The sequence below is a fragment of the Phyllostomus hastatus genome, unplaced genomic scaffold (genome assembly GCF_019186645.2).
Source record: "Phyllostomus hastatus isolate PE091 unplaced genomic scaffold, TTU_PhHast_1.1 phas_scaffold_1066, whole genome shotgun sequence".
Lineage (NCBI taxonomy): Eukaryota > Metazoa > Chordata > Mammalia > Chiroptera > Phyllostomidae > Phyllostomus > Phyllostomus hastatus.
The window spans coordinates 10,615,392-10,629,057 of record NW_025334004.1 but is presented as its reverse complement, the minus strand read 5'-3'; the positions used below and the strand labels follow the sequence as shown (position 1 = coordinate 10,629,057).

Below are 13,666 nucleotides of genomic sequence, written 5' to 3'. Positions count from 1 at the left end.
ATTTTTTAAGTTTATATCCAGATATTTTTCTTTATTTTTTTTGGGGGGGGGGAACTATTGTAAGTAGTATCTTTTTTTCCTTTAAATTATTTTACAGGCTTGTGTGTGTGTGTATGTGAAGGTTCTTAATTTCATAATATTAATTTTCTACCCAGCCACCATAACAAATTATTTGTAGTATTTTTTCAGTTTTTCTCTTCTATTTTCTATATATAATCATGTACATGTATAATCTACAAATGGTATAGTTACTTTTCAATTTTTATACTTGAAGCTGCATGTGTGAAGTGTTAGAGTAATGCTTCTCGAGGGGTGAGGATGTGCTCTTGGGAAACACAGTGGGCCTCACAGTGCAAACCTAGAGTAGGCAGGCAACATCGCTGAGAGAGCCATTGAGCCCTGGGATGGGGTTTTATTTTTTGCTTTTTCATGTTTCTTTTCCTTTGTTTCCTCTAGATGTGAAATCTGGAAGCTATACAGTGTTACAAGTGGTGGAAGCCCTTGGGTAAGAAAGAGCCTCTGCTCTAGACTGCACTTCTCTAGCCCAGCCTCAAAAAGTCATTTTGTAGACTGCTGCTCTCCTAGAACTAATTGGGATTGACTTTCTACTACTGTAGCCCACCCCCTCAGCAGTACCTCAGGCTAAGCCTATGTTTCTCCTGAAAACAGTTTTGTGCCACCTAAGTAAGACTCTTAAGGAAGTATTGGGAACACACAATGTGTGGGCCATACCAGCTCCTGGATCAGCCCACAGATTTGGAGTGAGGTGTGTGGTTGAAGACCATCAACTATCATTTAATTAGAGCTGGGTTTCCTCCTGTGCTTCTTCAGACCCACCTGCCCCAAATGGGATTCTAGACATCCTGGATCTGAGTCAGACCTGCCTTGGGTCCTGCCTGGGGAGTTGCCAGGGCCTTGCACCAGACCCCCACTATAGGAAAAAGTTTGGGAAAACAGCTGGAAGACCAGTATTACAACAAGATATTCCAAGCACCAGAGGAAGTCTGTGCTTATAGCCTGCTTTCCTCATATTTCATACTTGGTAGACCAAATAATTGACAAGTCTTAGCAAAGATTGTTAATAGTCATGGCCATGTCTTCTAAAACAGAAACGTAGAAAATGGTGGGGGGAATAAGTCATCATTATGCATTTCTCCTGCATAAGCAACCATTTGACCTTCCTGCTCATTATTCTGGCCTTCGTCCATTTTTTTTTAATAGCACCTTTATTGAGAGATAATTCGCTTTTAACATTCACCACTTAAAAACATGTATTCGCATATTTGTGCAACCCTTACCACAGTTAATTTTAGAACATCTCATTACCCCCAAAAAGAAACCCCATGCCCATTAGCAGTCATGTCTCATCCCCATCCCCTCCCAGCCCCTGGCAACCACTAGTCTGTTTTCTGCCTCTATGGATTTGCCTGTTCTACATTTCACATTAGATGGAATCATATCACATATGGCCTTTTTTTGTCTGGTTTCTTTCACATAGTGTAGTGCTTTCACGAAGAGTTCACCCCTGCTGTAGCATGTGTCAGGCTTTCACTTCTTGCTGAATAATGTTCTGTTGTGTAGATATACCACATTTTGTTTAGCTATTTGTCTTTTGATGGATATTTAGGTGTTTCCACATTTTGGGTATTCTGATTAATGCTTCTCTGAGCATTGGTGTGCCTCGGTTTATTTTTAAATGCACAATTTTCTACTACTTAGCAGGGACCTTTCTATAAGTTCCTATCCTAGGGATCCTGTTAAGGGGGATGTCATTTTTTCCCCTTAACCCCCAGGTACAGATACCCTCGTCCTTGAGGTCTCACTGAAATATCCTGGCCAGGTCTTCGTCAGAAATCCTCTACTTCCTATAATTTCTGGCTTCGATTCCTTCCTTCTAGTATATTTAAATGTAACCTCTGTAGAGCTATATTGACAATAAATCACTTCCTCGTGACCTCAGTTCAGGTCCTTTCATGTTAGTAATCTTAAATAGTTAAAACCTTTATTTTGGCCATTACCTTTTAAACTTCCAGTTACAAAGTTGTTGGGGGGTTTCCCCCCTAAGATCTTGGTGGGTGCTCTCAGCTTTTTTTCTTGAGCAATAATATATTTATTCTCCCCCTGTTTTGATAACTGCAGCTGCCAGTCATCTCCTGAGCCCTGTGGATAGCTGCTAAGCTGTATTTCAGGGGAATGTCACAATTGTACCACTGGGGAGAAAGTAAGCCCAATGCCCAGTCACTGCCTGTAGAGGGACACTTCTGGTGGCTGTGGTGTCACATGTCCCTCTAATGATGCCAGATCATCTGGGGATTGGCCCTTTAGGCTCTGGCCTTACTGTTATTTGTCATACTAAGCACCTCCAGAATACCTTCCTCTGCTGGCTTCCATGCCCAGAGGGTGAGTGTAACTAATTACAAAATATTCACTTCCTTAGAAGTTTGAACTGGGTAATATCAGGCTCTCTCTGTCCTACTTCCTCCCAGGTCTTCTCTAGAGAATCCAGAACCCCGAACTCGGGCACGAGGAATCCAGCTTCTGTCAGAGGTGCTACTCCAGTGTCACCCCTTGCTCCTGGAGAAGGAAGGTACTGGCATCACTAGGAGGGGTGTCCCTGGATTGCTGAGCCAAGCAAGGCCTTGCTTGTCTGTTCAAGCCAACCTGACAGGGAGGGAGGGAGGGAGGGAGGAAGGGTGTGAGGTATTTGTGAACTACTAATTCAGGGTCTTCATTCCTCACTGGTATATGTCACAGAAATTATAAGAATTGAAACAAAAGATGAGACAGTCTTGGATTTTAGACAGGTTTTTTTTTTCTTCAGTACCCTCCCCTCTCTATAAAATGTACTAAGTAATGTCTCATAGATGGAGTGGAAAAGTAATGAAATATCAAAGTGCTTTGAAGTCGTAAGGAAAAAAGCCAGCAACTTACTTATCTTCTATAGCAAGTGTAGACAAACTGCAGCTTGTTTTTATAAATAGTTATTTATTAGCATATAACCACACCCATTTATTTACCTGTTATTTGTGCTGCATTTAGTAGCAGTGGCCAAGTTGAGCAGAGTTGAGTAGTAGTGACAGATACTATGTCCTGCAAGCCTGAGTTATTTACTACATAGCCATTTGAGAAAGTTTGCCGGCCTCAGTTCTATGGAAAGACAGTTCTGGGGTTGAGAGTGGGTTTGACGTTGGACCTATGTGAGAATGGATAATAAAAGATGTTCACCTATTTTCCTGTCTAATCAAGGCATCCTCAAATGGGAGGGCATGAGACATACTTCTTGGTGAAGGAGAAAATTTGTAGTGAAGCCAAGCAGTATCAGCCCTCAGAAACTCTAGGAGGGAATGAAGCTGGTGAGCCCTCCTCCAGCCTGTGTGAACTAATGGCTGAATTTCTGGTTTGTGCAGTGGTACACCTGATCCTATTCTATGAGAACAGGCTGAAGGACCATCATCTTGTGATCCCATCTGTCCTGCGGGGTTTGAGGGCACTCGTGAGTCCTTTTTTTTTTTTTTTCCCCCCCCCATTACACACCATGTTTGCAGGAGCCCCTTTCCAGTGAATTCTCCCTTTGCCCTTTGGGGGTGAGGCTTCGAGTGCTGAGGAGCAGATGCCCCAAATGTGTGACTAAGCTGTGTCAGCCGGCTTCATTTGTGTTTTCAGTCCGTTTTACTTTAGAAAGTAAAAGTATCCTTTGGGGACTAGAACTCAGAGCCAGCCTGGAAGGTGTGGCAAAGAACTAACCAACTTGAGAAAAGGGACCATGCTTTTCACTTCTTGCTGAACATGGATGTTGTGATTCTCATTGTAGCTAATTAGGCCTGTCTTAGGGTTATGTCTTGAAGGCTGTGCTAGAATTCCCTTGGTTCTTACTTGTCTCCTCTTCTCCCCCCAGAGCCTGTGTGTGGCCCTGCCCCCAGGGCTGGCTGTCTCTGTGCTGAAAGCCATCTTTCAGGAAGTCCATGTACAGGTGAGTGATAACAGTCACTTCAGTATTTTCTCTCTCTCAGCCTTTCACATAACCAGAATTAGATAGCCAAAAAAAAAAAAAATTGCCTTTCAAGTTCTTACTATTTCAGGTCTCTGACCATGTTTGCACGCTGTTCCTCAGTGCTATGTAAGAAGAGGGAGGCAAGCCATTCGGTCTGGCCTGTGTCTTCTTACACCTGCAGGAAGTAAGGCAGACAACATACTGGTTTTGGTTATTGGCCCCACTCCTGCAGTGCTGGGCTATAGCCATGTCTTCTCTCTGCCTTTCCTCAGGTTCATCTTATACTGGTATAAAGAGCACTGCCTTCTTAGAGATTGTAAAGCAGGAGGTAGTTTTGTCAGCTGAGTTATTCTTTGAGCACTCTCTTTACTTCTCGTCTCTCCCACCTCCAAGTCCTTGCCACAGGTGGACCGGCACACAGTCTACAGTATTATCACCAACTTCATGCAAACTCGGGAAGAAGGTAAGAGGCAGGTCTCCAGGAAATCTGAAGATTGAGCAAATCCTTTTATGTCCTCCAATACCAGGATGCATTTGAACCTGGGGGGTTATATAGAAAAGCTGATACGCTGACAGGATGATAACAGGAAACTGGGGTCTACTCACTCTCTGATAAAGTAAAGGAAGGGTAGAATTTGGGCTGATGTTTAAATTCTTACCTCTGTAACAGTTATATATTGTTGCACATCTCTTCTTCGCTGAGTAGGGGGGAAAGGGTCCTCTCTGGGAGGTAGGAAAGGGGAGGCAGTGATAAGGGGAGAACACCGGCCAGAAGAAAGCCCAACTTCCTACTGCATGGGACAGCAGTGACCTTGTTCTCTCTTCCCCAGAGCTGAAGGGTCTAGGAGCTGACTTCACCTTTGGCTTCATCCAAGTGATGGATGGTGAAAAGGATCCCCGGAATCTTCTGGTGGCCTTCCGCATTGTCCATGACCTAATCTCCAGGGACTATAACCTGGGTATATCCTGTAGCCTTCAATTAGTTGGTTGAGGCTTGTCAAATGAGTGAAGCTTATTAAGTCAACCTCATTCTCTCTCTGTTGCTTTAGGACCCTTTGTGGAGGAGTTGTTTGAAGTGACATCCTGTTATTTCCCTATTGATTTTACCCCTGTAAGTAGCACCTTTTATTTGTTTGTTCATTCACTCATTTATTTAAATATTCATTGAGCACCTGCTCTCTGCCAGTCCCATTTCTAGGCATTGAGGGTATAACAATGAACAAAGGAGAAAAATCCCCGTCTTTAGGAACTTAAACTTTAGTAAACTGGGAAGTGGAGAAGCATTTGCCGTCAGAGAAACGATTCAATCCAGCAGGTGTTTAGGGGGATCCTTAAGACCTTTACCATTGTACTTAGTGCTGAGGGCTACAGGATTGTAAAACATGGTTCTTGCCCTTGAAGGTTGAAACAGTTAAGTAACAATATGAGATTATGGACCAAAACAAGTACTGCTGTAGTTTTTCAGAGAAGATAGAATTCGGTGTGAGCTAGAGTAGGCAAGAACTGACTTCACAGATAAGATAGATAGGATTTCAGTTGATTTCTGAGGGATGCTTAGGATATGATCCTGGAGTTCAACAGGGCATCTCAGGCCATAGAAACAAATTGACAAAACAAGACACATTTGAGCACAGTATGTACCAGAGGTGGTTGCTCTGACCCCCTTGGACCTTCTCATTCCGCATCTTGATTTCCCTTCTATTTCCATACACTCAGGGTCTCATTACTGCAAGCATTAGTAGCTTGGAAGAAATGAAATGAGTTATGTCACAGCATACCAAACAATATCTGAGTATTGACGCTCATTGCCTTTATAAGTACACAGCCATCTTTGCCATAGGGAATTTCTTACCAGGTTATTCCAGTTGACATTGTGTTGCTTGGAACTACCTCTCTCCTGAAATTCTTTTCATTTCTTTTATAATCAGTATCACTATTTCTAACTCAGAGCTTACATCTTTGAAATCTTGAAAGCTTTTTGTTAGGTTGCCAGGCTTCTCTGGTTTTGCTTTATTTTATTTTGTCTTGGTTCTGAGAAGGTAAAACATTCACATGATTCAAAATCCAAAAGGTGAAAAAAATCTACCTATCAAGTTTCTTTCTTTGTCAGCTACTTTTATCAGTTATGTCTGTACAGAGCCTTTTTCATTCACATATAAGCAACTGATTTATGTCTCCCCCCCAAAATGGAGCACATATATATACTTTTTTCCTGTACTTTGCCTTTTTCACTTAAAAGTATATCTTGGAAAGTGTTCTGTATCAGTATATAAATTAGCTCTTTATTCTCTGTGGCTGTGTGATATTCCTTTGCACGGAAATACCTAATGAATTTCACTAGTCCTCTGTGGGATTGAGGTTGGTTGCCAATCTTTTGCTGTTACAAGCAATGCTGCAATTTACATACCCTGTACATATATCATTTCACACATATATATGGGTCTGACAACAGGATAAATTCATAAAAGTGGACTTGTTGAAATATATGCATTTATAATTTGAAGGCAAGGAAGAGTATGTCATTTATTTTTTTGAAAGGTAATACAAATAAGCATGATTCAACATGTAAAGGATAAAGAATTAAGCTTCCGTATACTCCTTTACAGCCACCACACATTTTCCCTTTGGAGATAATCACTGCTCCCGACAGGTTATGTATTTTCTCTGAGATATTCTAGGCAAAACAAGGTTATAGATAATGATAAGAGAATCTCTCTTCTAGCAGATTTATGTGTGTTCTGCACTACAGTCTGTAGGGAGCAGAAAGCTCTTGTCAATTGAAATAAAGATACCTTGCCCTGGCCAGTGTGGCTTAGTTGATTGGAGTATTGTCTCATAGCCAAAAGGGTCACTGGTTCGATTCCTGGTCAGGACACATACCCAGGTTATGGGTTTGATCCCCGGTCAGGGCGTGTACAAGAGGCAACCCATTGATGTTTCTCTCTCACATTGATACTTCTCTCTGTCTCTCTCTCTCTGCTCCCCTTGCCCCCTTTCCACTCTCTCTAAAAGTAACAAAAATAATGTCCTCTGGTGTGGATTAAAAAAAAAAATAGAGACACCTGGCTTTTAGTGTCGAACTGTTTGTGTTAGAAATATTTTTTATGGTTTTATCAATCCATTTTGGCCATATGCCATCATCCTAGTGGATCACGTTGGTATAAGTGATGGTTCCTTGACTTTCACTCTACCTGTATGTTCCCTCTAGAGCAGGGGATGCAAACTTCTTCTGTAAAGGGACAGATTATATTCATTTTAGGCTTTGCATGCCATCTGGTCTCTCTTGCAGCTCCTTAATTCTGTTGTTCTAGCACAAAAACAGCCTAGACACTGGAATATGGTACAGTGGCTTTATTGCAATAAAACTTAACTTATGGAGTCAATAATATTGTGACAACAATATATATTGCCAGGTGGGTACTGGAAATATCGGGGGTACACTTTGTAAAGTATGTAATTGTCTAACCACTGTGCTATACACCTAAAACCAATAAAAATAATATTGAAAGTAAACTGTAATTAGAGAATAAAAATTTTTTAAACTTAATTTATGGACATACGAATTTCCATTTCATATAATTTCATGTCACAAGTATTATTCTTCTTTTGATTTTTTTTAACCATTTAAAAATGTAAAAACTATTCTTAACTTGGCCGTACAGTCTCAACTGGCCACTTCCTACTCCTGTGGCAGAGTAGATACTGACTCACCCTTCACTGTCATCCTAGAGATTCCTTTATCCTTTCTCTTGGATCAGATTTTCTATTTCCTGTGTTCACATATGTCTTATTTTATGAGTAATTTTGGTGGTGTGCATCTTTTGTTAGCCTCCTGAGAGAGTATACATGAAGGTGAAAGGTTTTCAGATTTTGTGAATCTAAAGTGTTTTCATTCTTTCCTCTCACTTATTAATAATATCGGTATAAAATTCAAGAGTGGAAATTCTTTTCCTCCAAGATTTTGAAGGCATTTCTTCATTTACCTCTAGTTTGCACTTCCATGGAGAAGTCTAAATTCCTCCTGATTCGTACATCTTTGTATTGACTTTTCCCCCTCCTTTCTGGGAGCTTTTAAGTTTGATTTTTGCCCCCATATACTGAAATATAAGGCACAGTGATGTGCCTTACTGTGGGTCTGTTTTTGTGCATTGTATTTGATACTTGGTAGGCCCTATCAAGCTAAAAATTTGTGTCCTTTAGCCCTGAGGAATTTTCTTGCATTTCTTCCTTTCTATTTCTTCTACTCCTTTATTTTATTTGAAACTCCTATTAATCTTTGTTAGACCTCTGAATCTCTTACCTTTTCTTTCATATTTTCTGTGTCTATTTTTTTGTCATTTTATGAGAGAATTGTACAATTTTATATTTTTTATCGGCCAAGCCATAAACAGAAACCACTTTGGTATTTAAAACAGAAATAATGCAAGAAATTGTTTATGCAAGTGATGAAAGAACTGAGGAGCCAAAAATGAGGCTACCCAGAGATTATCAATAGCAGGAAGAAGTTACCACCCCTCAGCTGGAGAGACAAAGGGAAGAGTTGATGTTACTGGATCCCAGGGGCTGAGCGTATTTAACAAAAGCTGAAAGTAGAGTGGGCCTATTAGTGAGAGGTGCAGCCATGAAGGAGATAACTGTCAATGCTGCAGGTGTCAACACAATCAGAGGGATGGGAAGAAATACCCTGACTCTTCCCTTCTGCGCTGCATTCTTCTCCAAAGTGTCTCACATTGGCTGAACCCAAGCCCGTATGGGAGCCTGGGAAATTCGGCCTGCAGTGGTCAGCCCGAGGAATGGACCTGAGGACAGAAGAAGCACATCTCTCTGCAGTCCCTTCTATTGACTTTTTTTTTTTTTTTTCCATTTCTGCCTTCATGCTTTGGATTTCCAAGATCCTTTTGTTGTTGTTGATAATCTCTGAATGTGCTTTTTTCTGGGGGGGAGAAGGGGCATTAAAATGTTCTGTTCTTATTTAATTCATAGATGAGTTATTTTATCTTTTTTGAAAATATTGATATATTGTTTTTAAATATTTCTTCTCCCCACATATGTGGTCTTTGTTTCCTCCAAGTTTTCTTCAATTTATTTTGGTCTCTATTTCCAGGTTAGAGGCTTTCCTCAGGTAACTGGTAATCCTTGGGAGTTTGCACATGTTTCAAAGCACAGGTTATAAAAAGATCAAAGGGGGAGCTCAGAGCACGTGGAATGGGCTTGTCGAGTGTGAGCTTCACTGTAGAAGGGCTTACGTGGACAGTCTGGAGAACCCCCAGTGTGTTCTCCTTTTTTGGGCTAGTCAGGTTCTTCTAAAAAAAGACCTTAGATTTACCTAGAAGAGACATCTGGCTACAAGCAGATGGGGTGTAAAGGCTAGAAAACTTCAGCACTCAGTACCACATTACTTGGACCTCTTTTTTTGGTACAGCACCTAGGCTCTCAACTACACTTATATTTCCAAGACTGGAAACCTGTCCTACCCTCTCCAGATAATGAAACCTTCAGATGCTGCAGTTAGGGGGGCGTTGGGAGGCGATATAGGAGGTCGGTTCGCTTCTCTAACCCCACTCCCAATTCGAGAGGTACCCGGTGCTGCCAGTTGTTAAGCTTTCCAAGGACTGTATACAGGTGGTTATTCAGCTTGCCCCACGCCTGCTACGGATTCTGGGTTTTGGCTGTCCTAAGTTATTTTCTTCTTACCCATCTGCTTTTCAGCTTCTAAAATTTTGTTGCTAATATCTCTTATCCTGTTTTCTTCAACCTTTAACTTGATATCTTTTAAAAAGAAAAGAAAATCCCTTTAACTGCATTTTTCATGCGGTTTCTAAAAAGGAAAAAGAAACTCTGGTGCACATTTTCAATCTGCCATCTTGATGCAAAAACCATCAATGCTTTTTTATATTGGTAGAATTACAGCTTTTTGTATGAGTTAAAAAAATAATAAAAATGTCCATCAAAGGGGGGGGGTGGTTTAAAATAAATTGTGGCTGAACCACACAATGGAATAGTATCAACTACTAAAACTAATATTACGAAAAATTAATACCATGGAAAAATGTTCCTGATGTGTTAAGTGAAAAAATAAATTATAAACGATATGTACAAAGCAGTCACATTTTCTAAAAATATGTGTTAAAGGGAAACAGTGTCCACTAACGCATAGTGGTAATATATATATATATACAGAGAAGAAAGCAATGCACCAGAAAATTAATGGTGCTTATCTCTGACAAGACAGATCAGATAGAAACTGTGATCATATAGAAAATAAATACTCCAAAGACAAACATTCCCAAGGAATGCATAAGAGTGAGATGTCTTCCTGCTGGAGCCTTATGTCATACTATTCTGCCAGACTGGGTATAAATATCACCCTGTTCTTTGGGTTGTCAGGTTCAAGCCTGTGTCCAAAGAGCTATACAAACCCATTGCCCTTCTCCTTTTTCCAGCCACCTAACGATCCCTATGGTATTCAGAGAGAAGATCTCATCCTGAGTCTCCGAGCTGTGCTGGCTTCCACACCACGATTTGCTGAGGTAGGTCTAGCCGTGGTTATGGTATGTAGCCTCAGCTCGAAGAAGGTCCTGAATAAAGAACAGTAAAAGCATGTGGGAAAAGAAAGATGGAATATACACTTTAAGGTATGACATCCTGCCAGTGTCTTCAGGTTTGTGTGGCAAGTATCTTCAGACCTTCAATGTAGAAAACTTTTCCATCTCTTCTTTGAAATAGTAATCCAATCCCTATTTAGAGCTATCTTTTAAAGTCTATAGATTTGCCAACCATTTTTCAGGTAACTGGGAGTCTGGCCTCATCTTGGTAGGAAGGTTGGCTTAAAGTCACAACTCCTGAATCAAGAATAGCCCCTTGGCATAGCACCTGCCCCTGGGGACAGGTGGCAGTAAGACTGTGGTTGGCCTTGTTGAGGCTGCAGCACTGCCTATCTCAGACATCAGTTCTCCTGTCTCCCCCGCAGTTCCTGCTGCCTCTGCTGATTGAGAAGGTGGATTCCGACATTCTGAGTGCCAAGCTGGATTCTCTGCAGACTCTGGTGAGTGGTTTTTCTTCTTCTAGGGTCCCCCTGCCTTGAGACAAACTCAGGTTGCTAAGGGATTGTAGATTTTTGGAAAGCCAGGACACAGGTCAGTGGGCCTCAAAAGAGGGATACCAGGATCTGGACCTACATGTTGACCTAAAGGCCCCAGCTGAATACTGTGTTGTCCTATAGTAGCTGAGTTGCAGCCAAGGAAAGGCTGACCAGGGCTCCCTCTTGGTGCTTATTTTTCATCAGCGAGGACGAGCACCTATTTTTCTTGCCCTGGGTATTACAATTATAAAATCTTGCTGATTTTTCTGCTGAGAGCCAGGCTTCAGTTGCCATTATGCTGAGGTACCTGCATATCTGAGGAAGTCTGAGTGTGTAGATAGTTGATACCTGCACTTTTTTGGCAGAATGCTTGCTGTACTGTGTATGGACAGAAGGAACTGAAGGACTTCCTCCCCAGCCTTTGGGTTTCTATCCGCAGAGAGGTGAGTGTTACTTAGATAAATCCACTATTGTTAACTCCCAGTTGTCAGGTGTTAGGGGAAATAATACACTCTCTTGAGCTGTGCCTGGTTATTCAACAAGCAAGCAATGGGCATACTTCTAGTCGAATGACAAGGGAGAGAGTCACTATGTGAGGGTCAGCTGCCTGGTGATGGCCCTTAATCACCTTTGCACAGTGCCCACTTCCTGTCCATCCATGGTAAGGAGCATAGTCATGGTGCCTATGGCACCATGCTGAATAGAGGGAGAGAGGAAGATACCCAAGATAAGAAGTCCCAGTGGTGGCTCAACAATGGCATTCTGTTTCTCAAAAAGTATGTGTATGAATCCCAGTGGGACTAAGGACTTGGTGAGAATACACCAATTCAGAAGAAACTCATTTGAGGTATTAGTTTTTATTGCTGTGCCTTAAAGGTTCTTAATCTCCCCGCTGCCCAAGAAAATAGGTAGTGGGTGGGCAGGGTCCCACTTGGTGCAGGCTCACCTCAGTAGCCATGGGATCCCTCCCTGACAGGTGTTCCAGACGGCAAGTGAGCGGGTGGAGGCCGAGGGCCTGGCGGCCCTCCACTCCCTGACTGCGTGTTTGTCTCGCTCTGTGCTGAGGGCTGATGCTGAGGACCTCCTTGACTTCTTCCTTAGCAACATTCTACAGGGTAATGGGGCCATGGAAGTCAGAAAAGGGAGCGAACAGAACAGAGAGAAATTCCTTAAAGGCCAATGACCTTTCATGTGTAGCCCTACCTTTCAGTGATTTGGGATCTGGAACCCTACTTTGAGTTAAAAAAAAAAATTCAGTGGTAACTGCTAGCAAACTCTCAGGTCTCAGCCTCCAGGCTTTATGGACTGCATGGAAAGTAGGCAACATTCAGCCTACTCCCCGGTATGTGATGCGCTGCCTCTCTAGACTGCAGGCACCATCTGTGTGAACCGGACATGAAACTGGTGTGGCCCAGTGCCAAACTGTTGCAGGCAGCTGCAGGTGCATCTGCCCGGGCCTGCGACCACATCACCGGCAACGTACTGCCTTTGCTGCTGGAACAGTTCCACAAACACAGTCAGGTAAGGGAGCGCGGTCTTTTGAGAAAACTATGGGACCTTTGCTAGGATCCCTTTCTCACAGAGAGAACTAAGATTTGCGCTTAGGCCTAGATAGTATATTTTGGATTTGCTCCTATTAGCTGCTGCTGGTTTCCTTGTTTACTCTTCCCGACACTTAGTGAAAGAATAATTCACCCTACTTCCAAAGTAGCATGACTAAAATCCTTTAACATAGAGGGTGGGGCAAAAGTAGGTTTACAGCCTGGACTAGTGTGGCTCAGTGCGTTGAACATTGTCCCATGAACCAAAAGGATGACAGTTCGATTCCCTGTCAGGTCACAGGCCTGGGTTGCGGGCCAGGTTCCCAGTTGGGGGCGTGCAAGAGGCAACCAATTAGTATTTCTCTCATACATCCGTGTTTCTCCCCCTCTCTTTCTCCCTCCCTGCCCCCTCTAAAAATAAATAAAATCTTTTTTTGAAGTAGATTTATAATTGTTCGTATAGAATACAATAATTAATAAATAATAATACAAGAATGAACTGTCATGTGTACTCACAACTGTAAATCTACTTTTGCCCCGCCCTGTATTCTTTGATTCTAACATCCCTTAAAACATTACAGAGCAACCAGCGGCGGACCATCCTTGAAATGATCCTGGGTTTCTTGAAGCTACAACAGAAATGGAGCTATGAAGACAAGGGTGAGGTCACCTTCCAGAGCAGGCAAAGAGTACCATGGATAAGTGGTCTAGAACAATGGTCCTGTCGTTCTGAGGTTTTAGCATTAAAACAACAACAACAACAACACTTAATGGATGGTCCTGTTTATTTTCGTCCCAGTGTACTTCTTGGACATTCAATGGATTAAGCTTTTTAAATCTGCCCTGAATTGTCTTTAACATCACTGCTGAGTCTGGGCTTCTCTCTGACCTGGACTGTCTCTTCCCAGGTGAAAAGCCTCTGAGTGGCTTGAAGGACCAGCTATGCTCACTGGTGTTCACGGCCCTGACAGACCCCAACGCCCAGCTTCAGCTTGTTGGCATCCGTACTCTCACTGTCTTGGGTGCCCAGCCAGGTACACTTAAGAGAGAGAC

At 42.2% G+C, this 13,666-nt stretch overlaps 1 protein-coding gene across 3 annotated transcripts in view; it reads left to right on the top strand.

Annotated features, from left to right (window-relative positions):
* The window catches only part of MMS19 (MMS19 homolog, cytosolic iron-sulfur assembly component), a 28,011-nt gene that overhangs the window by 7,569 nt on the left and 6,776 nt on the right, over positions 1 to 13,666 (top strand). For 2 of the 3 annotated variants that reach the window (XM_045854660.1, XM_045854659.1), the window contains exons 2-15: positions 457 to 505; positions 2,487 to 2,587; positions 3,408 to 3,493; positions 3,896 to 3,970; positions 4,385 to 4,454; positions 4,822 to 4,950; positions 5,041 to 5,102; positions 10,435 to 10,521; positions 10,962 to 11,036; positions 11,438 to 11,515; positions 12,049 to 12,187; positions 12,439 to 12,593; positions 13,195 to 13,273; positions 13,522 to 13,647. In XM_045854660.1, coding sequence (XP_045710616.1) covers positions 457 to 505; positions 2,487 to 2,587; positions 3,408 to 3,493; positions 3,896 to 3,970; positions 4,385 to 4,454; positions 4,822 to 4,950; positions 5,041 to 5,102; positions 10,435 to 10,521; positions 10,962 to 11,036; positions 11,438 to 11,515; positions 12,049 to 12,187; positions 12,439 to 12,593; positions 13,195 to 13,273; positions 13,522 to 13,647 — 1,311 coding nt within the window. Of the gene's footprint in view, positions 1 to 456; positions 506 to 2,486; positions 2,588 to 3,407; positions 3,494 to 3,895; positions 3,971 to 4,384; positions 4,455 to 4,821; positions 4,951 to 5,040; positions 5,103 to 10,434; positions 10,522 to 10,961; positions 11,037 to 11,437; positions 11,516 to 12,048; positions 12,188 to 12,438; positions 12,594 to 13,194; positions 13,274 to 13,521; positions 13,648 to 13,666 lie in introns of those variants that run through there. The other variant, XM_045854661.1, reaches the window with a different exon arrangement.